Source organism: Canis lupus, chromosome 1 (genome assembly GCF_048164855.1).
Source record: "Canis lupus baileyi chromosome 1, mCanLup2.hap1, whole genome shotgun sequence".
Taxonomy (NCBI): domain Eukaryota; kingdom Metazoa; phylum Chordata; class Mammalia; order Carnivora; family Canidae; genus Canis; species Canis lupus.
This window is the reverse complement of record NC_132838.1, coordinates 30191092-30216981: the sequence shown is the minus strand read 5'-3', so window position 1 is coordinate 30216981 and position 25890 is coordinate 30191092. Positions and strand designations below refer to the sequence as shown.

Sequence of the window (25890 nt, the reverse complement as noted above, 5' to 3'; positions counted from 1 at the left end):
GATTCTGGAGTTCTGGGATCGAGGTCCCGCATCGGGCTTCCTGCATGGAGCCTGCTTCTCCCTCTGCCTATGTCTCTGCCTCTCTTTCTGTGTCTCTCATGAAAAAATAAATGAAATCTTAAAAAAAAAAAAAAAAAAAAAAGTGGGCAGCCCGGGTGGCTCAGCGGTTTAGCACCGCCTTCAGCCCAGGGTGTGATCCAGGAGACCCGGGATCAAGTCCCACGTCAGGCTCCCTGCATGGAGCCTGCTTCTCCCTCTGCCTGTGTCTCTGCCTCTTTCTCTCTCTGTCTCTCATGAATAAATGAATAAAATATTAAAAAAAGAGAGAGAGAGATCAGCTGGAACACTGAAGAAACCACAAGCCAGCAACAGAGAACAGCTCATATAGACGGGGCAGCAAAAACCAAAGAGCTGCTGTGGCCATCTATTGGTTATGGGTGGAAAAAGACAGACTTGGAAGTAGTCACAGAAGATCTTGAGAGCTCAAGAGTTTGATTTTGTCCTGTAGGCCAGGACAAGGCAAATTTCTTCTGTAAAGAGCAATAATTCAGGGCTTTATAGAACATTTGGTTTCTGTATGTCAGCCTGCTAGAGCAAAAAAGTAGCCATAGATGACCCTGATGAGTAGACAAAGCTGTGTTCCAATAAAACGTAATTTACAAATCAGAGAGTAGCCTAGGTTGGGCGCTGTCCCATGAGTAGTAGTTTGCCAACTCCTGCTCTAGTTTGATGTGAACAGTCAAAAATAACCATAATAGCAAACCTTTATTGAGCATCTACTGTGTGCCAGATACTGTTACAAGCATTTTACATATTTTATCTCATTAATCTTAACTCCTCTGAAATATTGTGCTAAGACCCAAAAAGTTTAAATAAATTGTCCCAAATTCCTACAGCTAGTAAGTTGCACAGCTGAACTCTGTACCTCAGCAGCCTACCTGCTGAGTCTACCCTTAATCATTACACTAGGCTGTCTCTATACCACACTACTTCACTACTTGAGGGCACTGTTGAATTGGGATGACCTTGGGCTACAATATTAAGGAAATAAAAGCCTGCCCTTCACTGGTATTGCCCTTCATCAGAGCCCAGATTGATTCCATTTTGTTTTCATGAATGATCAATATTCAAGAACTTAAAGCCTCTGTCAACTTAGTGAACTCCTGTTCACCTGTCTTTTATGAAACAGGCCTCCCCTCAACAAAGCCTTTGATGACTGAAATGCTTCCTTTTGTGCATTCCAACAGCATTTTGTACCTAATTACAATTTAACATTCACCATATTTTACAACAACTTGTGTTAAATACCTGCTAAAGTCTAGAAAATCCACCATGAGAACAAAACCAGCTTGTATGTCTATGCTCATTGCAATATAATAAATACTCAATAAACGGGAGTTAAAATAATGTACCCAATTAAATTTATCTTTACAATCTGCATCACTAAGGTATTATAAAGAGCTACGGTTTTCATTTCAGAGGACAACTGAACAAATATAACTAAAAACTAAGACCAACATGTCAGATTTTACTGCCTCTACAGCATGACATAGGATTTGAAAGCTTATGACTTCTCATCTTTTGAAAGTGCAAGAGCTCCCACAGGCTCAGAGAGAATGCAGGCCTAGTGAGAACAAAAGATAGGAGGTAAGATAACTACGTTAATGGTGGTGTTGCTGCCAGCTATATCATCAGTCATACAACAAAGTATAAGCAGTAGGACTCTAGGACAAAACTAAGGACAAGACACACATGGTGAGGTTAAATGGGATAACATGGAAGGAAATAAAGGCAACTCAATAAATATTTTATGTGTTTGTGTCTACAATTTAGGATATGGGAATGTAACAGTCCAAGCCAGGATAGATATTGTTAAAAAAAAAAACAAAAAAAAAAACAACTATAAACATAAGTACAAAATGGGTGCTGGGATACAAAATTCAGCTTGATGGCCAGAAGACAGGATCCAAGCAGGGCCGTAAGGCCTGGCTAAAATATCAACAGCAAAAAGCAGAAGTGAAAATAGTGATCAGAAACTCCCCCAAAGACATACACAGGCATAGATAGCACTCAAGGGATTAGGACTGAGAACACTGCAGGATAACACCAAGGTTTTGTGCCTGGGGACTGTCGGTGGTGGTGGCATTAACAAAATGGGAAGACTGGAGGAAAGAAGATAATGTGTAATTTTAGACATACTGACTTTGAAGGGACAGCAAGATAGTTAAATGGAAATAAATGTCTAGTGGGAACAGGGTTTGGGCATTAACCTCAGGCTCTGAAAAAAGTTTACAGCCAGAGGCATGTTGGGGAGACAGTTGAAAAAGAATAGTAGATTCCATTATCCCAACTTCAAGTTACCTTACTGAGTTATTCAACAAATATTTATCAAGCACCTACTTATGTATGAAGCACAAGGGAAAGTGGGGTACAATGTTAGACAAGACAGATCAAGTCCCAGCCCTCATGGATCATAGACAAGCTATAAATAAATAATTTCAGATTGTGAATTTAAAGAAAAGCTACAGGGATCCCTGGGTGGTGCAGTGGTTTGGCACCTGCCTTTGGCCCAGAGCGCGATCCTGGAGACCCGGGATCGAATCCCACGTCGGGCTCCTGGTGCATGGAGCCTGCTTCTCTCTCTGCCTCTCTCTCTCTCTGTGTGTGACTATCATAAATAAAAAATAAATAAATAAATTAATTAATTAATTAATTAATTAATTAATTAATTAATTAAAATAAAATAAAATAAAATAAAATAAAGCTACAGAGCACAACAAAACCAAGGAAAGAGACTGGCAAACAATGATAGAAGGAAGGAGTCACTTATTGATAGAGTGGTCAGGGAAGACCTCTCTGAGCAGAGACCTGAGTGTAGTGAAGACAAAACTGCAGGTTTGAGAGGAAAGGCTTTGACAGAAGAAAAGGGAAAGACCCTGAAGCAGGAACCAAGCTTGTCATGTCTGAAGAACAGAAAGGTTAAATAGAAGGGACAAGATCCCAAAGGACCATGGTTACAAGTTTGCATATAATTTTTCTTAAGAGGCTATAGTCATCAACCCCACACTAGCTACTACCTAGACCGTGTGTAGCATCCTTTAACTGCTCTCCCCATCCATCCGTGCTCACCTCCATGATCTATGCTGCATAGAAACACAAATGTCATTCTCCTGTAGAAAGCCCTTCGATGGTTTCATACTATGAGTCTCCTGTAACCTACCATCTTCACTCAACATTGAGATTTATCCATGCTGCTGCTTATTACCGAAAGGTCAAAATCCTGCAAAACTACAAATGGTTTAGGGATGCACACATATGCAGTAAGACTAAAAGGAAAAGCAAAGAAAACAGAAGAAGACATTCAGAATTAGTGGTTACTCCTGGGAAGAAGATAGTAAAGGCCAAAGGAGGGAGAATGACAGAATTAGGGGAAAAAGTAGATACAAGAAAGATAGCATCTGCAAGCTGGGGCTCCAACAGCATAGGAAATACTTTATTTATTAAGTGAGATGGTGAATATGCAAGCATTCATTATATATTTTTACAGCTTACATATATTTCATGAGCATAAATATTTCTTAGCAAATTTTTAAACATCTTCAGTGTCTTGCCACCAATTTTAGCTTAACCGCCAAGATGCTAACTGTTCCAGGCACAGAGGCTCAATCCCTCCCCTTCAAGTGTGCACTTGCCTTTACCTCTAACCCTATTCCTCTGGCCTCTCCATTTGAACAATTAATTCCTACTCTCCCTGCAGACATAAGGATGCCCTCCTTGACCCTCCCCCAAGATCCTTTCCTCTTATAGCACTCCATGCATTCCAACACTTATTACATTATCCATGAGGTCACCAGCAGCTCAAGTCTCCATCCCTAGAGACGGGGAGGACTCATGTCTGACTTGTTCATCGTCCCCGCTAGGCCTTATGCAGTCCCTTGCACACAGTAGGATTAAGCAAAGTTTCTAGAATGGATGAAGGGACAAAGAAACAAATCTGAATGAAGAGCACCTCTCACAATAAGTCTAGTCTTCCATCCTTTCCCTATTCCCAATTCCCCCTGTACTCCTGCTCAAAGAGTAGACATGGCTTAATGGTCAGATTAAGGATAAAAAAGAGGAGGGGTATGCAGTTATGCTTTTAAAAGCAGGGTCCTCTAAAGGCCTATCTGATATAGTTACTCTTGGCAGGAAAAAAATTAACTGAGAAACTGCAAAAAGGGAAAAAAAAACAACCACTGAACAATATTTTGTGCTGCTTTATGAAATCTGAACCTCATCAAAACCACAGCGTGAGAGGACAAATTTTATTACTGAAACCAATTCCCAAAGAGCTCGTTTTTAATCTGCTGTCTAGTGTTGCCCTTTTTAAGTTGGTCTATTTAATTAAAAATCATCAAATAAAAACTATGTCCAGAATGTTCATACTTACCTGTATCAATACAAAGGAAAGGGACACTGACTTTTAATTACTGAGTGATTTAGAAAAGGCTACATACTTCTTTTAATGTGAAACAATTTTTTAATTTATCACTATAGAAATTTTAAAATGCACATAAAAGAAAAAATATCATAATAAATTCCTAGGTATCCATCACATGCTTTCCATAATTATCAACATTCTACCACTTGTTTCATATGTCCTGGACCGATTGAATGACTGTTGGACTTACTTCACTCATAAATAAGTAAGCAGATAAGGATGTTTTTCTTTCTTATAGAAGCATGAGGCTATTTTTATACCTAAAAAGATGAACAAACAGTTCCTTAATATCATCTAAAACTCAGTCTACATTTTACTTTCCTGGTTGTCTACAAAATGTCTCTTTACAGTTGGTTTATGTGAACCAGAAACCAAAAAAAATCCACATTTTACACTTAGTTGTTATGTCTCTTAGGTCTAATCTAGGAAGATCCTCCTCTCCCACCTTGCTTTACCCACCCACCCTTCCCATGACATTTACAATTGTTGAAGACACCAAGTTCATGGTCCCATAGGCTCTTCTACACTCTGAATTTGGCTGTTTCCTCATAGTGCCACCATTTCCCTCTGCCCTTCCCATTCCTTTAAGATGGACTTTAGGTCTAGAGGCTTGATTACATTCAGTTCAATCTTGTTTTAGCTGCCTATTGTATTAGGTGTATAATCACTAGTTGATCCTCTTTTAGTAACCCTAAAAACTGTTCACAAGACGTATCAATATTAAATTAATGTTTTAGCATCCATGGATAACCTTTGCCTACAGTCATTATTTCATTCGGGGTTACTAAATGGTGACTTTCTAATTATGCAATTCCTTCTACATTTATTAGCCAGAATTCTGTTATGAGAATTTTCCACATCAAGGGTCCAATTACCCCACAATAAAATTCGTACGGGAAAGGCAGAATAAGTGCCTCGATTCCTTATCTTAGCAATTTTCAGAATGAGTCCCCTGTCCTTGTAATCACCAGTGGTGTCCAGCTGTTATTTTTTAATGATTACAACTCCATGTAATGGGTGGAAGTACACATACGTGTATGGTTTCTGTGTGGGTGTATAGTGTTCTAACATATTGTTGTCATTCTTTTTGATGTTGAAATTGTCCAACATTGGCCAATGAGAGCCTCTTTCACAGTGTCTCTTCTAAACTTTCGATGTGATCCCAGTGGTCTTTCATAGTTTTCTGACACAAGGCATCTTAGATTTATCTTGTATATTTCCTACTCAGTCCTGGAATCAACTATCTCTCCAAAAATCCCAGTTCTTTCTAATGGGAAATGATATTTAGAAGCAGTAATCTGGGCACTAGGGATATTCACTGTGACTCAGTTGTCATTGCTTTTCGGTCTTTACAGTCCAAAGAACCAGGATATATATATTTTTTTACACAGAGAAAAAGAAATGATGAGTCTGTACAGATATTTCTCATTCAATTTTAAGATTAAATGTCTCTTTTTAATTTCTTTATTCTTATCACTTTTTCTTATGTAAAAATTTTTGGTTTCTGATAACATAATTACTGGTATGCTTCAACCTACAAAATAATATGAGAGTTTCAAAATAATAATACTGATTTTTCTGAATGCAATTTAAAACTTTTTGCAATTCCTTTTGTTGACATATCTGATTAGGCATGGACAATCACAATACTGCATTTTAAAGTCACTAGAAATCATTATTTTCAATCCCTGATTATGTGGATTTGATACAATTTGATACACCACTAGATTAATTTGTTTCTATTTGTTTTCAATTTTGGCAATTTTTTTCTTTTTTAATCAAATGGTAATTTTTAATTTTATAAAATATTTCAACTGTTCCAAGGTCAAAAGTAATTGTAATACAAATTATATTGGAGAAATTGTCCATCTTGTCCCTTCTCCCCTGATTTCTTCCTGATGCCTTTAAGGGTAACAATTTTTATTAGCTTTTGTATTATTATTTTATTTGTATTATTATTATTTTGTATTATTTTTCCATTGTTACTTCTTGAAATATACACAGAAATAACTATATATACACACACATATAAACGTATATATATATATACACGTATATATATTATTCCTCCCTGTCCCACATAAAATGTAAATTCTAGATATATTTAAATAGCTCTGCCAATAATCTCATAGGATAACTTCATTTGATATCAGATTGTAGCTAAACTAAAAAGAATTTCTAGTTTCACATGATTTAAAATTATCAATTAAGATTATACCATTCTCCTACATATATTTCCTACTAGATCTAAAGTAGGAGAGCAGCCCGGTGGCTCAGTGGTTTAGCACCGACTTCAGCCCAGGGCGTGATCCTGGAGACCTGGGATCGAGTCCCATGTCAGGCTTCCTGCATGGAGCCTGCTTCTCCCTCTGCCTGTGTCTGTCTGTCTGTCTGTCTCTCTCTCTCTCATGAATAAATAAATTATTTTAAAAAATAAAAAAAAATAAATAAAGTAGGAGCCACCTACTTACAACACCATGTTGTAAGTCATGAGGTACAGAAACAAAATTCTCAGTTCACCCTCTAGTCTCCTTGCTGGATCTTTTTAAAATTTTCCTATTCTTCCATTCCTATTATACATTCAGCAGCAGGCTAAACTACAGGCATTTAATGGAGTTCAAAAGACAGAATGGCCTCTGCAGACACCAGGTTAACAATGGATAGGAAAATCGGATTCTTGCTTTGATGCTAAGTTTAGAAGCTATGCACACAGATAATGTCCATGTTTTTCTTTCTTTCCATTTCACCAAGCCCTTTAATTCTCAGGCCTAAAATATATCTGGGTCTTGGATTTCTCCTTTTCACTTCAGCACCTACTCATCTGATTGTCTGAAAATTGATTGTTAGGACATTTCTCAGTTATCAAGCAGTGAAATAGCTTAAGTGGAGGATTCCTAACTTGTTCTATGTCTTTCTAACCCTAGTACAATAAGATATAATAATAGCTCATATTTATACTTAGTGTCGGCTCTGTTTTAAGGACTTACAACAACCCTCTGACACAGACTATTATCCTCAGTTTGCAAATGAAGAAACTAAGTTTTAGGAGAAACAAGGAACTAGCCAAGGTCCCACAGCAGGTAAGTTACAGAGCCATGACTCAACTCAAAGTTGATTGAAACCAGGCTATTCATCCTTAGTCTATACTATTACCCACAGGAGAAAATAATCTATTGTTTGGTATTCTTGAAAATGCTGGTAGGAAAAAAAAAAAAAGGAAAATCAGCTATGTTCACTTAGTAATTTATTTAACAAATATTTATTAGCTCTTCAAAACTCTCTTGTCTGATCTTAAGTCCTTTTAAGTGTTTCTGAGTATTTGGTATGAGACATCCTTTGAATATATGCTGTATTTTCTTCAATGAAAAAATGCCAAATAGGGATCCCTGGGTGGCTCAGCAGTTTACTGCCTGCCTTCGGCCCAGGGCATGATCCTGGAGACCCACGATCGATTCCCACATCAACTCCCTGCATGGAGCCTGCTTCTCCCTCTGCCTGTGTTTGTCTATCTCTGTCTCTCTCTCTCTCGATGTCTCTCATGAATAAATAATTTTTTTAATGCCAAATATTTTGTATTATAATACTGAGCCTTAAGTCAATCATCAGAAATTCTTTCTCTTCACATTCTCTCAAAGGATGGCCTTTATGAATATCCTACAATTCTCTATTCATCACCTTGCTTGACATACTTTGATTTTTACTAAGGACTGTGAAAAAGAGAAGAAGTATGCTGTAGCAGATGGGGATGGTTGGTGCTCCAAGAGCCAATCCCCCTTTCTTCCTTGCTCACAGAACCCTAATTTTGTCCCTAATTTTTAAGGGAAAAACTCTGTCCTTTCCTCATCCCAGGGCTGAGTTTTGTTTAGGTGAAGGCAGGAATAGTGGCTTGTTTTCCCACAAGTGACACTGTTAAGACTAGGTATATGATACTCTTCTAGTTACAGAGATTTGAAGAGATGTCTGCTGTAGAGCTTTGAGGAAGCTTTTCCTCAAAAGAAGTCCCAAGACAGGAACATTCACTTTTTTTGCCCTTAGACCTTCAAAGGTGATAAGATGATACTTGGAACTATAAGCAGCTTAAGAAGAAGAAGAACACCCACTAAGGATAACAGAGTGGAAAGGCAAAGAGAAATTGGGTTTTTGATGGCATTGTCAAGCCCTTAATAACCAAGCCAGCACCTGTTCCACCTCCAATACTTTGTTGTGTGAGATAATAAGACGATTATCGAATCTATTTTTAGTTGTGTTCTCTATTAACACTAATAGCCAAGTCATCCTGATACAAGTGCTTATCAAAAATTGCATTTGAAAAGAATTAAAGGAAGAACAACCTAGAAAAGCAGCCTGAAAGGAAAAAACCCACAAAGATGTCTTCAGCTCAAAAAAATCCAGTTACATAATTACAGAATGATATAAATCTGGTTTCACTGCAGTTCAAATAACAGAGATCAAGTACCTTATCAGTGGACTCAAAGTAACCCAATACTATGACATGGCTAAGGAAAAATCTACAGCCAGCCATGTTAGGTAACGTTATTAGAACCAGAGGCTTCGTTTACTGTGGCAAAATCTTAAAAAGCTCAGCACTGATCATCATATTTCTAGAATAAATAATGTATGCAATGTTAAAAGCAACCATGAAAAAGAGGAGTATGTGAAGGAATTTACCAAGAGGGTAAAAGATACAGAGACCATATAATCTGAAGACAGCCTAAAGGAATTACAAATGCATAGTCCAGAAGAAGAAGACCAAAATGGGGGCATGGTGACTATTTTCAAGGGTTCTCCTGGGAAAGAGGGACTGGACTTAGTCTTATCCCTGCAGAGAAAGGCATTAGAAACAATAGTTGTTGATAGAAACAACAGTTGGTTGATAGAAGGTAGATTTGGGCTTAAGATAGCAATTTTCTGGGCAGCCCAGGTGGCTCAGTGGTTTAGTGCTACCTTCAGCCCAGGGCCTGATCCTGGAGACCCGGGACTGAGTCCCACGTTGGGCTCCCTGCATGGAGCCTGCTTCTCCCTCTGCCTGTGTCTCTGCCCCTCTCTCCCTCTCTGTGTCTCTCATGAATAAATAAATAAAAATCTTAAAAAAAATAGCAATTTTCTAACCATTAGAGCAATCTAAAAGTCAAGTAAGTTATCTCGTGAGATAGTGAAATCCACTTTCACTGAGATAAAGTAAAGGCCAAGTGACCATCATCAGGAACATTCTAGAACAATATTTCCCAGAGAGTAGTACACACGTCACTAGTTGTACAAGAGATGACTTTAACTGTACACACATTTTATTTCATTCATTGCATATTTCTTTTAACATACATTGAAAATTAATAAACGTACATACTAAATTAGCCATAAATTCCACGGCTTCCTAAATACGACTGTTTTAGGATAAGTGAAATAATAATGTAAGGGTCATTTTAAAAATATAATCAATATATGCCATTTAACATAACTAGATATATTATTTTACAACCTATTGGTTATAGTCCTAGAATTTATGAGATAAACAATCCAAAGCACTAAAGATTTAAGGGGAAAAAAAACTCTTGAGAGAAAAATATTAAAGCGCAAAAAAAAAAAAAAACAACCCTAAGTTAATTAAGTAGTATTAGAAAAAAGCAAAAATCATGAAGGTACCACAAAAATGTCCAAATTTCAGACATTTTCAGTTCTCTGTGAGAACTCTTGTATTGAACATCCGGAAACTAAAGTTTCTCCTTTACCAAAGTTGTCTTCAGTGATTCTATGAAAACATGATCATTTATAAACACATTTAGTCAAAGAGGTTTCACAATTAAATAGAAGAACTACAATTTTCCATTATTTTCAATGACAGTCTTAGAAATTTTAATTGCTATAGCTATAAGATGATTTCTGGAATGCTCACAAAACTAATTTTTTTTATCACAAAAGACTAATATTCTAGCATCTAATCAGCATTCATTGGAGGCCTTTATGGGCCAGATGCTGTGGTATACACTAGTTTGAAAGTAAATGTGCAAGTTTTCATTTGAAACATCTACTGCTACCTTGAGGAAAATTTTTAAACATTTAAGGTAAAACACCAAGAGGGATTCTTTACCATCACGTTCATTAAAAATATATATGTATTTTTATAAGATCGAAAACCAACCTATTTTCTATGCCTATTTTCAACCTATATGCTACCCATACACACACACACACACACACACACACACACACACACAGAACCTAGACACATGATCCAGCTTCAGATATCAAATTTCTTCAGTAAGTTCTGTCTCATAATCAGTATTTGATGCTCTTGCTCCAAGATATTCTGAAAATCCTTAGGAATCTTACCGAAGCCCTAAAGGCAATCTTGTGATGTCTCTGAAAAGTCTGTCTACCTATGTCTTCCGACAGCTGTAGGGCAGGCAGGCATAGCCTACAGTGAGAAGAAAGTGATGGGCTTCTCTGGAGGAAATGGTGCCACAGCATACTTACCACTGGAGGCGTTCTTACTAACTAATGAGAAGCCTGACCTTTTCTTCTTTCCTAGTTCCTTGGGCCAAGATGTACTTTATGTTTGAATAATCAAATAATAAATGACATCTAACATGTAAGGAAATACCAAACCTTAAACTTCTGGTCTCCATGTTGCCAGCCCCAAATGGATTTCATCCAAAGAAAAACAACCGGTCTGGGGAGACTGCCTTCCTACCTCCTGAGTGTGTTCCTTGTAGACTTGCAGTGGCCCTGTGGCTTTGGCAGTGTCCCAGAGCTGCAGCGAGCCATCGCCACTACAAGTGACCAAGATATGTTCATTGTTCTCACTCCAGGTCACGTCAAACAAACCATCGTTCCAGTCAAAGCTACAGCAGGAAAAGTGAAACAGAAAATCTAGGTACACAGGCAGCTGAGGACAAAATAACGATCATAATTTTACAGCTTTTCTTCAACTTTATCACATATTTTAACACACATTATCTCACACAGTCGTCACGACTATGAAAGTAAGTAGAGCAAGCACCTGACAGATGCAGAAATGCTTTCAGAGAGGTGACAAGAACACCCCAGGTCATGCATATGCCAGAAAACTGCAGACCTAGATTAAAATTAGGTCTCCTATCTAGAAATTTGGCACTATTTCCATAAGGACATGATGCCACATCTGGGTGCTGTCTGGGTTCTGTGGTCCACAGGACAATAGTAATTTAGGCCAGTGGTTTCAACTTTCCACATAAAACTTTCACCTAAGCTGTGAGCAGGTAATTATCTTCTGACAGATTTCCCTTCCTTTCTCTGACATTGACTAACCCTGACAGAGGTGTTAATAAGTCCAACAGTCAAGAGAGTCATAGAAAGAAGAAAGGACAAGTGCTAGGTAGCTCACAAAATGGATAATGAGCTCCTGAATGAGTAAAACTAAACTATGTAAAGAAGACAGCAAAGTTAGAAATGTCCCATAATATACTAACTAGTTTATATTTTTTATGTTTAAGTTTTGTATCTTATAAATGGACACCGAGAGAAAAAAAATTAGAAGTTACATAGTCACAACTTATTGGCAAAAGTATGTTCTATGCCAAGCAAATGCTTGTTTCTTTTCTCCTGCAAATTTAAAATTCAAAAATCTTTTACTCATCAAGATTGAAAATCTGTATTAAGGCTTTAATAGCAACAAAGAATACACATGTAAGTTTAATCATTAGAACAACCTTACCTTCTAAAAAGTCTAAGCCCAGATTCATTTTGATCCAATATGAGAAGGGTCCCACAGCCTAAGGAAAAAAAAATAAAAAAATCAGGGTTATGCTGTTGAACTTGCGAGGGGAGCATCTAAGGTCAAAGGGGATGGAACACTGAGTACCTAATTTTACTACCACCAATTTCTCCCTAAAGTTCTTGAGACCATGTTTACAACATGACCAGATTGTGCTCTCCATTTCTGTCTTTCTATATTGCGCCTCAACCATGAAATATTATCTCACCTATATTTGGGATCCAGAGACAGCACCAAGACAGGAGAGAGATATTTGAATTCATATTCTGTGGCCAGGTAGGGTGCCAGGCACATAAGCCTCCCAAATAGGTGTCATCATCCCTATTCACAAGTGAGAAACCTCTGATCTACAGACCCCAGAAACTACTCCCCCTACTACATTACAGTGCCAAAAATGAATTATTTTACTAAAGGACAAGCGTATCTTAAAAGTTCTGTTATGTGGACTGAGGTACGAAAAAGTCTATTTAAAGATGACTGTTGTTTTTTTTTTAATACCAATTCCTTGTAAGTTTTTACAAAGGATTTAATTTAAAATATCAAACTCATTCATGAGTTTCAACCTCATTAGTGGACAAGTATTGTAAATCTGAATGTGCAAGTGCAAGCGCTAAGAGCTAAGCGGTAAAATGCAAGTATTTCTCGCCCCGAGTCTTAGAAATCACTTTTTTTTTCATCTGTAGGACCAAACAACAACGACTATCAAAAGCTGACATTCTACAAAGACTTACTTCACATAGCTTCAGCATGAAAATATAGGGATACACATTAAAAGCAGAAAATTTAAGAACGGAACCCTGCCTTTCAGTCTAGCCCTTGAAAAGAGACCGTGAACTTGAAGGTCCAACTACTTGCAATTGTCTGCTTTTTCCTGAGACAGCAAAAGGTAGGGGCAGAACTTGATCAGTGTCTTGACGGCCAGTGTGGGGAGGCTCCGAGCGTCGGCTCAGGAGACGCACGGCCCGGATGGCGACCGTGGAGACGGGGGACCCACTGGCAGGTGCTGGGGGTGACCCTGCAGGCCGTCGCCTTCCAAGTCCTGGCAGCAGCGGGCACAGCCGCGAAGCCCGCGCCCTACAGGTGCGCCCCGCGTGCCCGGGGCGGGGGCAGGGGTAAAAGGTCGGGGCGGTGGAGTCGGCCGACTGAGGAATAAGGCAGGACGCCAGGCTGCGGGCACCGCCCACGTGCTGCTTCCCACGGTAAGGAGCCACGGACTCGGTCTCCAGACCCGCTCCCCACGCGGGACAAGAGAGGCGGCGGGAACCGGCGCGAGCCTCGGCTGCCCCCGCTGGCCATCTGCGGCACTGGCTGCTGTCGGAAGTGCTTTCTGACCGCGGGGGGAAGCTGGGGCTCGACCGGAACCCGCCCCCGCCCCCGCCCCGGCGGCGCGGCCTCACCCGCGATGCCGTAGTGCTGGGCTGCGGCGCACGCCAGCCGGCCCGGCAGGTACGGGGAGAACTCGGCCGCGTAGCCGTGGCGGCCCGGGACCCGCAGCGTCCGCACCGCTCCGCCGCGCGCCCCGTTCATCCCGCCCGCTGCCTCCGGGCCTCGCCGCCCAGGCGCCGCCACAAGCCTTTCCGAGTCGGAAGCCGACCGTCCCCCTCGGCAAGTTAGAAACCCAGGAAGACGAGGCGGAAGTGAGGCCACCCGGGCCCTGAATGCTAGACTTCGATTGGCTCGCAAAGGAAAGGGCCTTGACTCCGAAGGAGTCCATTTTTGTTTGGGGCAAAACAAAGTGGTTTGCGCCACCTATCCTGAATTAGGCTGAGCACGGCAGTGATTCTACGGTTACATGTTGCTTACAGACAACTCCTGTCTTTGCGTATTAGCCTTCCCGGAGGGATTTTTTTTGTTTTATATTAATCCATTGAGATCTTGGGAAGCTGGCAGCAGGAAGTGTTTCTGATGATTACATAGTAAGACAAGCTACAGCAACTCACACTGAGCAGCGAGCCAGAAGGCAATTGAGTGCTGTGTTGTCCGGGGTAACCTGAAGTAGTATTAAATCAGGCGGGAGTGAAGCATGGCAAAAAAGATATCATAAGCAATTAGCTTTTTTTAAAAATGCCCACTGGGACGCCTGGGTGGCTCCGCGGTTGGGCGCCTGCCTTCGGCTCAGGACGTGACCCTGGAGACCCGGGCTCGAGTCTCACATCGGGTTCCATGCGGGGAGCTTGCTTCTCCCTCTGCCTGTGTCTCTGCCTGTGTCTCTGCCTCTGTGTGTGTGTGTGTGTGTGTGTGTGTGTGTGTGTGTGTGTGTGTGTATATGTGTCTCATGAATAAATAAATCTTAAAAAAAAAAAATTCCCACAAAGTATATTGTATAGTCACTAGTGCTCAGATGCGAGGCTAATGGGGAGTTAAAAGCCAGTCTAGCATTTGTTCAAGCAAAGATTATGGTAATGGGAGTGAAAAATACATAAGATTTTAAGGCAATAACGTAATAAATGATATGTAAGGAACAGGAAGGAGTCAAGATGATTCCCACATTTCTGACTTAGGTGCCTGGGTGGATACAAGGACTCTATGCTGAAATTAGGACCATGGGAGGAGTAACAGTTTCGAAAGAAAATGAGCTCCAGTTTTAACATGTTGAATGTGAATTTCTCATGGGCTATTGGACATTCCCTCAGAGACTAAGGCAAGAGTGCTTATGTGCAGGTAGAAAATATGTAAGTTGTAGAAAGCATTGTTCTCACTCAGGAGAGTTCTATGAAAAGCGAGAAGGGCCAAAGACCTTGGGGGAAAAACACTCATATGTAAGACTTGGCAAAAAAAAAAAAGAGGAGTTAGGGAAGGATAGAGGAGACACAGATGGATCCTATTAATCAGTTCAAGAATACAGCTCAAATTGGGAGGGTTTGCACACCTCACATATCCTCTAGTACATATGTTTCATTGTTTTCATGTTCTTTGCACTGTGTGAACCTAAGGTCCCAAGATGGTTGATGTCACTTCACTCTCATCTCCCATATGCTGTGTTTTTGGAAGTGGCACGAGGTGGCTTGTGAGCTCTGAATCAGTGTCAACATGGAGGCTGCTTTATCAGACACAGACAATTTAAATTCCGATTTAAACTACATCATCCCAACCAAATAAACAGAGCGGGAGTCCTCACGTCTTTTAAACTCACAGTAACAAAGAAAGACCAACAACCCAGACAGCTAGTCAGCTAGTAAGCCTTGAGTGTCTGCACCTGCAAACAAAAAGAAAATGACTAAGCCAGTCCCCAAACTTTCTCTCTACGGGTAGCCATGAAAAGGTATGGGTAAAAATCACCAAGTATGACCATCTTATTTAGTATTTCAAGTACAATGAAATCTTCAACACTAGTTGGAATTAAATAAATACCTATAAGCTTAAGAAAAGTTTTAATTTAACATGTTAACATAATGGTGGGGCCTGTAATACCTTTCTCTGCCAGAAAGGAAGTACATGAGAAGGTTAGAAAGACTGTGGACACAACACAGGAACCTTTCAGAGGGGGCTTTTCCTGGGCATATGTGGGGCAGTTAATATATTGCTAGTTACATATTATAACCTACTGAATAAAATAAGAATCTAAGAAATCACACTGATATGAATAATGGGAGAAGAGGCAGTGTTTCTTTACAATAGAATTCCCATTAATAAAGGTAGATGAAATCACAAGTAATTATTTGGCCATCACCAGAGTAATAATTGTTTTAGGCAAGAATCATCAATGGATATTGAGACTAGTAGGAGGAAGTATAAAGAGAAACAGGATATTTACATCTCAAAAAGTCTCCCCATTAGATTCTTATTAGTGAAAAAAGGAAATTTGGTAACTTTACAGTGAAGACACCTAGCAAACACCACCTTGGCCAAGTGGTTCAGCATCCAAAACACAAATCCACAGCCTGTGCCTCCTGACACAATGCAGTGGGAAGAACACAATGTCCCTTCTGTGCCGTTTCTGCCCGAATTGCATAACCTGAGGAATGCAGATGATGAGGAAACAAACTGAGTGACATCCTACAAAATAACTGGCCTGTGCTCTTCAAAAATATTGAAGTAATGAAAGACAAAGAAAGACTGAAGAATCGTTTCCCATTAAAGCACACTATGGAGATATTGCAACTAAAGCAATATATGATCCTGAGTTAGATCCTGGACTAGAGAGATGTTTCTCTTTTGCTGTAAAGAACATTAGAGGACAATTGGTAGAAATTGTGTAAAGAGTTGTGGATTAGTTAATAGTTTTATACCGATACTAAATTCTTGATTTAGTGATAAGTCACTGCATTGTGTTTATGTAAGGCTGTGTTCTTGTTTTTAGGAAGTATATACTATATTTTGAGCACTTAATAATTAGAAGAGTGGGTACTTAAGCAAATGGCTAGATAAAGCAAAGATGATAAAATGTTCATATTTAGGAATCTGCATGAAGCTTATACAGGATTACTTTGAATTATTTTTCCAACCTTTCTGTAAATTTGTAATAATTTAAAATAAAAAGTTTTCTTTTGGGGCACCTGGGTGGCTCAGTGGTTGAGCATCTGCCTTTGGCTCAAGTCATGATCCCAGGGTCCTTGGATGGAATCCACATCGGGCTCCCTGCAGGCTGCCAATGTCTCTGCCTCTCTATATATATTTCTCATGAATAAATAAAATATTTTTTTAAATTTAAAATTAAAATTTTTTCTTTAAAAAAAGAAGCCTGAACTTCTGATTTCTGATTTTGTATGTAAGGAGATTGGAAGTCACTACTCTGTCCTAACAACAAGTAAAAAGCTGAACATGAACAACTGCTCTTGGATCTCTGAGGGGAAGACCCATAGCAAACCTCTGCCTTTCAGATTGGAGAGACAGGGATCCCTGGGTGGCTCAGCGGTTTAGCGCCTGCCTTTGGCCCAGGGCACGATCCTGGAGACCTGGGATCGAATCCCACATAGGGTTCCCAGCGCAGGGAGCCTGCTTCTCCCTCTGCCTGTGTCTCTGCCTCTCTCTCTCTCTCTCTCTCTCTCTCTCTCTGTGACTATCATAAATAAATAAAAATTTAAAACAAAAAAAAAAGATTGGAGAGACAGGTGAATGCAGCAAGTCGTAGCTTACCAGAGCCAAGATTCAGCATTGGAGACTAATGGTAGTCTCCTTTGTAGGAAAACACAAACTAGAATTCATAAATTACTGGATGCTCAGTGTGGAGAGGTCTGAGAGATTAAAATCTCCAAGGAGGGATCCCTGGGTGGTGCAGCGGTTTGGCGCCTGCCTTTGGCCCAGGGCGCGATCCTGGAGACCCGGGATCGAATCCCACGTCGTGCTCCCTGCATGGAGCCTGCTTCTCCCTCTGCCTGTGTCTCTGCCTCTCTGTCTCTCTCTGTGTGACTATCATGAATAAATAAATAAAATCTTTAAAAAAAATAAATAAAATAAAATATCCAAGGAGACCCAGTCATGGGTAGGGGGGACCCAAAATATTGCTAGAGTTACCTCCATGAGACCAACCAGTTTCCCACAGTAAACATCAGAGAAAAATCCGCTCCTGTTTCTGGTGGTAAAGGATTTTGGAATATGTCAGATCACTGTGTTCTTAACAAGGCCTGTCCTCAGGGAAAACTAGTTAACCAGAGCCTAAGTGACCTGAAGGAAGGGAAATAGCCAACTCCAGCCCATTCCAGACATTCTGTCCTAACTTAATGGGGAAAAACAACAACAACAACTAAGGAACGCTTGGGAAGTTCACACTCCAGATGTACAAGCAAGGTTCACTAAAAGACCAAGACCTAATCATAGGAATAGAGAATGCTTCTCCTGCCCCCACACCTTACCACCACATTACTAAAGGCTTATTTATAGCAGATCTGAAGTGTACAGTTCAATCAGTTTTGACAAGTGCATAGACCATGGAACTGACACCCCCCCCCCACCCCATCAAGGCATGGAACATTTGTATCATCCCAGAAAAGTTCCCTTGAGCTCTTTCCTAATCAAACTTGCCCCTTACCCCTGCCCCCCCATCAATCGCTGATCTGATGTTTGGCTTGTTAAAGACTGCCTGAAATTCCAGGACTAGAAATTTATTCCCTGTGAGTTTTTTAATTGATTATTTGAAGATTCCTCTTTTAAATGCAAGTAGGCCACCCGACAAAACACTGAGAATGCTGGATTTTTATCTTAATTTGCAGTTTACTTCTCAGTTTCATACTTTCTCTAGAGTTTTGTACAGTAGAAGAGTTTTGGCTACATCAATCATTTCTAGCTAGGAGGTCTTGAAGACTGTAACAGAGTGGGATAAAGTATGCTAAATATTTGGGATCCCTGGGTGGCGCAGCGGTTTGGCGCCTGCCTTTGGCCCAGGGCGCGATCCTGGAGACCCGGGATCAAATCCCACGTCGGGCTCCCGGTGCATGGAGCCTGCTTCTCCCTCTGCCTGTGTCTCTGCCTCTCTCTCTCTCTGTGACTATCATAAATGAATTAAAAAAAAAATTAAAAAAAAAAAGTATGCTAAATATTTCAAAAGCCAAGCCGTTTATTAATCCACAGCAGAGGCCAGCCTAAAACTAACTTTTTTGGTTTGTTTTTATGCTGAAATTATATGGACGCAAGATGCTTACATTTGTTCTCTGGTGTTTTTTTTTTTTTTTAATTTAAATTCAATTATACTACATCATCAGTTTCAGATGTAGTGTTCAATAAATCATCAGTTGCATGTAACACCCAGTCTGGTCTTGATATTAATTTCTGATTGCTTTTGAAATCATAGCATTTCTGGGGCTCATAAAGGTAAAAATTTGAAAAGGTTCATATAGGTTTTATGTGAATTGATCTTTAAGGGTCTGCAACAGGAGTTTACCAAGCCCAAGTAGACTAAGGCAGAGAGTTGCTGTCATATACACCTTATTGGGATAATTGAAAACATATGAATGGTTGATTAGATAAAAATGATCATATCAGGGCACCTGAGTGGCTCAGTGGTTGAGCATGGTCTCAGATCATGATCCTGGGGTCCTGAGATTGAGTACCACATCCAGCTTCTTGCAGGGAACCTGCTTCTCCCTCCGCCTATGTCTCTGCCTCTCTCCAGGTCTTTCATGAATAAATAAAATATTTTTTTAAAATTATTGTATCAATTTAAGTGTCCCAAATTTGATGACTATGGTTATGTGAGAAAATGCCCCTATTTTTAGGAAATACTTAGGAAGTAACAAGAGATAAAGGGAATTATGAAAGGGTAATCCTTTAAATGGTTCAGAAAAAGTAAGGAATATGGACATGCATGAATAGAATGATAAAACAAATATGGTAAAAATGTTAAGAATTTAAGAATCTGGGTAAAACATATATAGGAATTTTATGTTTTATGTATTACTCTTGTAATATTTCTCCAAGTTTAAATTTATTACAATTGAAAGATTTTCTTAAATATAGGACTAAAGATTTTACCAATTTAGACTGTTCTTGCCCAATTAGTTTGAGTTAGTAGGAAATGGCTCTAATTTGTTAAGTAGTACCTGGGAACCTGTGAAAAATTCCTATACTGGTGCCTGTAGAGTTCCTGTCAGTGAATCATATGCCATAAACATCTGTTTTGTGATTCTACTGGGACTTCTGATTTGTATAAATTTGAAGGAGTGTGTTTGGGAAGAAAAGCAGAAGTTTCCTGCTACTTAAGTCTAGAATGAAACAACTCACACACTTTATATTTCAGAGCTAATCAAGTGGAAATGTCAATGGGGAAATCCAGGTCAACTATAATTCCCATCATGACTAAGCAGCATAAAGACTGACTACAGCAACCTAGAACTGACCTCAGAGAGAAATCAGTCAAAGCAGGATCAGTCGTTTCCAGGATTCTTGGTAGGTTTACTCAGCAATTCATAAATACTACTATTTATAGTAAGCGTAAATCTCGACCAGTGCATACATTTCACTTTTGGACAAACATAGAGTACAGACCAAGCGATTTCTCTGGATTATATATTTTGTTTGTATATTCTTTTTTTTAAGATTTTATTCACTTATTCTTGAGAGAGACAGAGACAGAGACAGAGACACAGGCAGAGAGAGAAGCAGGCTCCATGCAGGGAGCCCCACGTGGGACTCGATCCTGGGTTCACAGGATCATGCCCTGGGCTGAAAGCGGCACTAAACCGCTGAGCCACCCGGGCTGCCCAATATATTCCTTTTTTTTTTCTTTTAAGATTTATTTACTTACTTATTCATGAGAGACACGGAGAGAGAAGCAGAGACTAGGCAGAAGGAGAAGCAGGCTCCCTGCAGGGAGCCCTATGTGGGACTTGGGACCCGATTCCAGAATCACGCCCTGAGCCAAAGGTACCACTGAGCCACCCAGGCATCCCTCTTTATTCTTAACAAATAAAAATTTGGACAGAGAAACAATTTGCCAAATATACAGGGAATGTCTATGATCATCTTAAATCTGAGCATCAGACATTAAAATTCTAGTATGCCCATTGTGTGCCTTGGATTTCTTAGCTCTGAAAGAGCATATTCTTCAAAAGCTGTCATTTCAGAGGCCCCTGGGTGGTTCAGTAAGTTAAGTGTCTGACTCTTGATTTCAGCTCAGGTATGATCTCAGGATGGTGAGACCAAGCTACGTAGGGCTCACATGCTGGGCATGGAGCCTGCTTGAGATAATCTCTCTCCCTCTGTCTCTGCCCCTCCACCCTAAAAAATTCTATCATTTCATTTTCATTAACTAAGGAATAAAAATAATACTGGTTTCCTTCAAACATGTTCAACCCCTTTGGTCAAAAAGGCAAAAAGATGAAATCTTAGAAGTTGTCTGGCATTCTTCTCAGAGTCCCTAAGATCCTTGATGTTCTATAGTACAGTATTTTTTTATTTTCTTTTCTTTTTTTCTTTGTTTCTTTGTTTTCCTGTTCCTCAAACACCCCAGTCTCCAGCCCCAGGGTCTTTGCACTTGCTATTGTATAGTTCTCTCTCTTTTTCTTTTCTTTCTTTGTTTCTCTTCTTTCATTCTTGTAGTCTGTAATACAGTATTATTCACAGTTAAAAAGAAGTCACTACACTGTGAGTCAATTCATTATAAATAGCGATGACTAGAAATTTCAGCTCTGATGATGTTGACTATAAGATTTTCAGCAAATAATTAATCTCTGAGTCTCAGGTTCCCCATAAACAGAGCTTCCTAAGAAGGGCCAGCAGAACAGTGAGGGATCTAGAAGCCACATGACAGAGAATTGTTTAGGAGAACTAGGGTACTACTACACACCTATGAAAATGGCCAAAATCTAGAACACCAACACCACCAAATGCTGGTGAAAATATACGGAATAGCAGGAACTCTTATTCATTGCCAGTGGGAATGCAAATGGCACAGCCACTTTAGAAGACAGTTTGGTGAGTTCTTACAAAACCAAACATATCTTCACCATAGGATGTAGGAATTCTGCTTCTTGGTATTTGCCCATAGGAGTTGAAAAGTTCTGTTCACACAAAACCTTGCACATGGATGTTTATAGCAGCTTTATTAATAACTGCCAGAACGCGGAAGCAAGTTGTCCTTCAGGAGATGAATAGATAAATAAACTGTAGTACCTCCAAACAATGAAAAATAATTCAGTGCTAAAAAAAAAGTGAGTTATCAAGCCATGAAACAAGACATGGAGGAAACTTAAATGCATATTACCAAGTGACAGGGGCCAACCTGAAAAGGCTATGTACTGTATGCTTTCAACTATAGGACATTTCTGGAAAAGGCAAAATTATGGAGACAGTAAAAAGACCAGTGATTGTCTCCGGGTTGCATGATTCGCGGGGGGGCGGGGGGGGGGCGGCGGGGGGGGGTCTGGGTAGCTGGTGGGAGTTGGGAGAAATGAACAGGGAGAGCACAGAGGATTTTTAGGGCAGTGAAAATATTCTGTATGATACCATAATAATGGATGGACACATGTTATTTATACATTTGTCTAAACCATAGAATGTACAATGCCAAGAGTAAATCCTAATGTAAGCTATGAACTTTTGGTGATTATGATGTGTCAATGTAGGTTTATCAATTGTAACCAATTGATAACATGGTAAAGTGTAATATACCACTCTAATAGGGGATGCTGAAAATGGGGGAGGCTATGCATGGGTGAGCACAGGGGATGTATGGGAAAATCTCTGCAACTTTCCCTCAATTTGTCTGCAAACCTAAAACGGCTCTTAAAAAAAATTCGTCTTAATTTTTAAAAAGTCTAGTACATTAAACACAAACCTTAAGAGCAGTTAATGTTCTTAAGTAAATTGAAAAGTTTTAGAATTTAGTTTTATTCTCTACCACTCTTCAAAGAGAAAACTTTCAAGAAGTTAAAAAGGAAAATGAAATCTCCCCTCCCCCATCTCACTAACATGGATTGCCTACAGATTTCTTCTGAAAGATTCTTTTGTTCCCTACACCCACTGACTTTTCTGGATGTTCTTTAATGCTGCCCCCTACGCAGGAAAAATCTTTACCTTCTTATCCCACAAGCCAACTCTCTGTCCTCTTTCAAATTTCCCCTTTAGGTCAACTTCTTCCAGAAATGTTAACTCATGTCTAAGATTTAACTTCCAAATTTGAAAGGAGCTTGCACCTAATATAGTTTGTAAGAATTGTTAATTGCTTTTCTAACTTTTTCCTCTAATGGGGGTGATACAGAGCATATCCTTTTTGTGACAAATTCAGTGAATAAGATATTTATTAGGTAATTATTATTAAGGCTTTTTTTATGGAAAAAGCAGCAAATTCAATGTCACTGCTGTGTTTTGAGGGACATTGCTTTACTTTTTTAGAACTTTATTTTCTCAACTATAAAATAAGTATGATGGAGTCTGATTCTGTTTATCTCTTACTATCAGGACTCCAAGACTTGCTATATAGAAAAATGTTTATAGTTGAAGGTTATTTTTATTTAAACTAAGACCACCAGGGGGTGGCCAGGCTTTATCCCAAAACCTAGATTCTATACTTCACTGACAAGAGTAACATTTGCTTTTAGTAATGAATGTAGGTAGCATCACAATCCAAAGCTGAATTCAGAGAGTAAATATTGCTGAAAATCACACTCCTCAAGAAGAAAGTTAATGGTGCCACAAAAAGGAAAGTAAAATGACCTCAGATTGGTTTTCTTTAAAATCTTACCACTTATTTATAAGATCTTCATTCAAAGATTAAGAATATGTAGAAGTTTTCTTGCATGTATGCTTTATAATTTAAAAAAAATTAACACACGCACATGGTTAAAAAAAAAAGATTCAGAGTGTGCAGTGAGAAGTACATCTCTGGGACGCCTGGGTGGCTCAGCAGTTGAGCGTCTGCCTCAGGGCAGGCTCGGGGCATGATACCTGAATCTGGCTGGGATCAAGTCCCACATCAGGCTCCTTGCATGGAGCCTGCTTCTGCTTCTCCCTCTGCCTGTGTCTCTGCCTCTCTCTCTCTCTGTATTTCTTATGAATAAATAAAATCTTAAAAAAAAAAAAAAACAAGAAGAAGAAGTAGATCTCCATCTCACTCCAGACCCTTTAATTTTTCAGTTCCCCTCCTTAGAAAGAATATATTGTTTACTGGGGGAAAAAAATGCAGAACAATGCTTAGAATATGACACCATTTGTGTTTTCAAAATACATTTATGTGTGTATATGTCCTGCTTGTAAATTCATAGAATCTCTCTAGAAGGAAATACAGGGAGACTGGTAATAGTAGCTCCCATTGGAAAAAAAAAAAAATGAAGCTACCAAGAGACAAGACTTACTAGTCACCATATGATTTTTTTACCTTTTAATTTTATACCATATACAATTATCAATTAAAAATCCCCACAATGTATCTCCGAGATCATTCCATACCACATGTGGTTCTGTCCCATGCTTTTTAACAAGACAGAGGATTCTTAATCTACTTGAATTTACATATATTCAACTTTACCCAAAATAATATTGCTGAGAACAGGCTTTGGGACTAAGTAGATCAGGATTGAAATCCAGGCTTCGTTACCAACTGTGAGTACAACTGTGGGCAACTTACTTTACTTTCATTTCCTTCTCTAAAAGTGGATATAATAACAGTCTTTAGGGCTGTTGTGAGGATTTACTGAGCAAATTATGCAAAGGGCCTAGTATTATGCCAGGCACAGAGTAAGCACTCAGTAAAGTTTAGATTTCTTTCTCTCTTGGTTAATTGGGGGAAAAAATTGATTAAATGCCTAAAATAAGAACACCTGGTTGGGTCAGTGGTTGAGCCTCTGCCTTCGGCTCAGGGCACAATCCCAGGATCTGGGAATCTGGGACTAAGTCCTACATCGGACTCCTTGTAGGGAGCCTGCTTCTCTCTCTGCCTGTGTCTCTGCCTCTCTCTCTTTTTGTGTCTCTCATGAATGATTAAATAAGATCTTTAAGAAAAAGGGGGGATCTCTGGGTGGCTCAGTGGTTTGACGCCTGCCTTTGGCCCAGGGCGCGGTCCTGGAGTCCCGGGATTGAGTCCCAGGTCGGGCTTCCAGCGTGGAGCCTGCTTCTCCCTCTGCCTGTGTCCCTGCCTCTCTCTCTCTCTCTCTCTCTCTCTCTGTCTGTCTATCATGAATTTAAAAAAAAAAATCTTTAAGAAAAAAATAAAATAAAATAGCTTTCCTAGAATCCTTATTCAATTCTGTCCACTTGGACAAAGGAGGCTAGAGACTATAGCTTTAAAGCTGGGCACATATACGCAACCATTAATGTAGGGGTTTTATTGGCAGGGAAGAAGGGAAAAATGGATATTGGATAGGCAACAATTTTTGTCACAGATACCTTAATCTTCAATATAATGTGTGTGGATAGATAGATTTATAAGGAGAAATTTTACAGCATCACTTGGGGAATTATATATATGTAGTACTTTTGAGGTTATTGCAAATGGTTATTAAAAATCATATCTATAGCCCTAATTTTAAATATTAAACTTCTGCCCATCTGTAAATTTTTAGAGTGCTGATTATCACAGCTAGGCAATTGTTTAAGAAGTGCAGGTTATGAGTAAAATTATTGAATAAAGTGTACTATTCCTGACTCTCAAAATAATCTTCATGTATTTACAATTGAAATTAAAAAAAGGTCTCCACTGATCTCCTAAATAAGAGAGAGGGAAAAAAAAAAGCCCTCCTCTGAGGGGTCCTATTTTGGGTTCAGGGAAGATAGTGTGTGTCCATAAATCCTTGGCCTCTTAGAGGTATTGGCAGGGCGTGAGAGTGCAGTCAGCTGTCCCCTCTCCTCTTCCCCATGCCCTGCAGCCCCAGGAGGGGACCAGACCCGTGGCTCTGAAGCAGCAGGCATAGTGGGAAAAGCTCTGAGCATGTGATTAAACTCAGTTCTGGCTCAGTTGGGAAGACTGACTTCCTTTCTTTTGGTCTCAGTTTTCTAATTTGTAAAATGAAGGTGATTAAATTTGGTTACTGTCACTGCAGTTTATTTCACTGCTAGGGTAATCATTAATTTCTTGAAAGGTTTCTAAATTTGTACTGTCCATCTCTCTGTCTCTCTCTCTTTTGTTTTTGTTTTGTTTTGTTTTGTTTTTTTTGGTCTTAGAAACACTTTTGATTGAAGACAGGCATATATTATAACAAAGCAATAGCACGTTTTCCAGTTGTCCTGACAAAGAGGACATTTCTTCAGCAGTGTATTAGTCAATTCAGGCTGCCATAACAAAATACCTATG

General features: G+C 39.5%; 1 protein-coding gene across 3 annotated transcripts in view; it reads right to left on the bottom strand.

The window, feature by feature from the left end:
* The window catches only part of PEX7 (peroxisomal biogenesis factor 7), an 86142-nt gene extending 72295 nt beyond the window's left edge, over positions 1–13847 (bottom strand). For 2 of the 3 annotated variants that reach the window (XM_072825071.1, XM_072825070.1), the window contains exons 1-3: positions 13628–13847; positions 12171–12228; positions 11169–11319 (exon numbers count right to left, since the gene is read on the bottom strand). In XM_072825071.1, the coding sequence (XP_072681172.1) occupies positions 11169–11319; positions 12171–12228; positions 13628–13757 (339 nt within the window). In that variant the 5' untranslated portion in view covers positions 13758–13847. Of the gene's footprint in view, positions 1–11168; positions 11320–12170; positions 12229–12438; positions 12575–13627 lie in introns of those variants that run through there. The other variant, XM_072825073.1, reaches the window with a different exon arrangement.
* Between the last annotated feature and the right edge of the window lie 12043 nt (positions 13848–25890).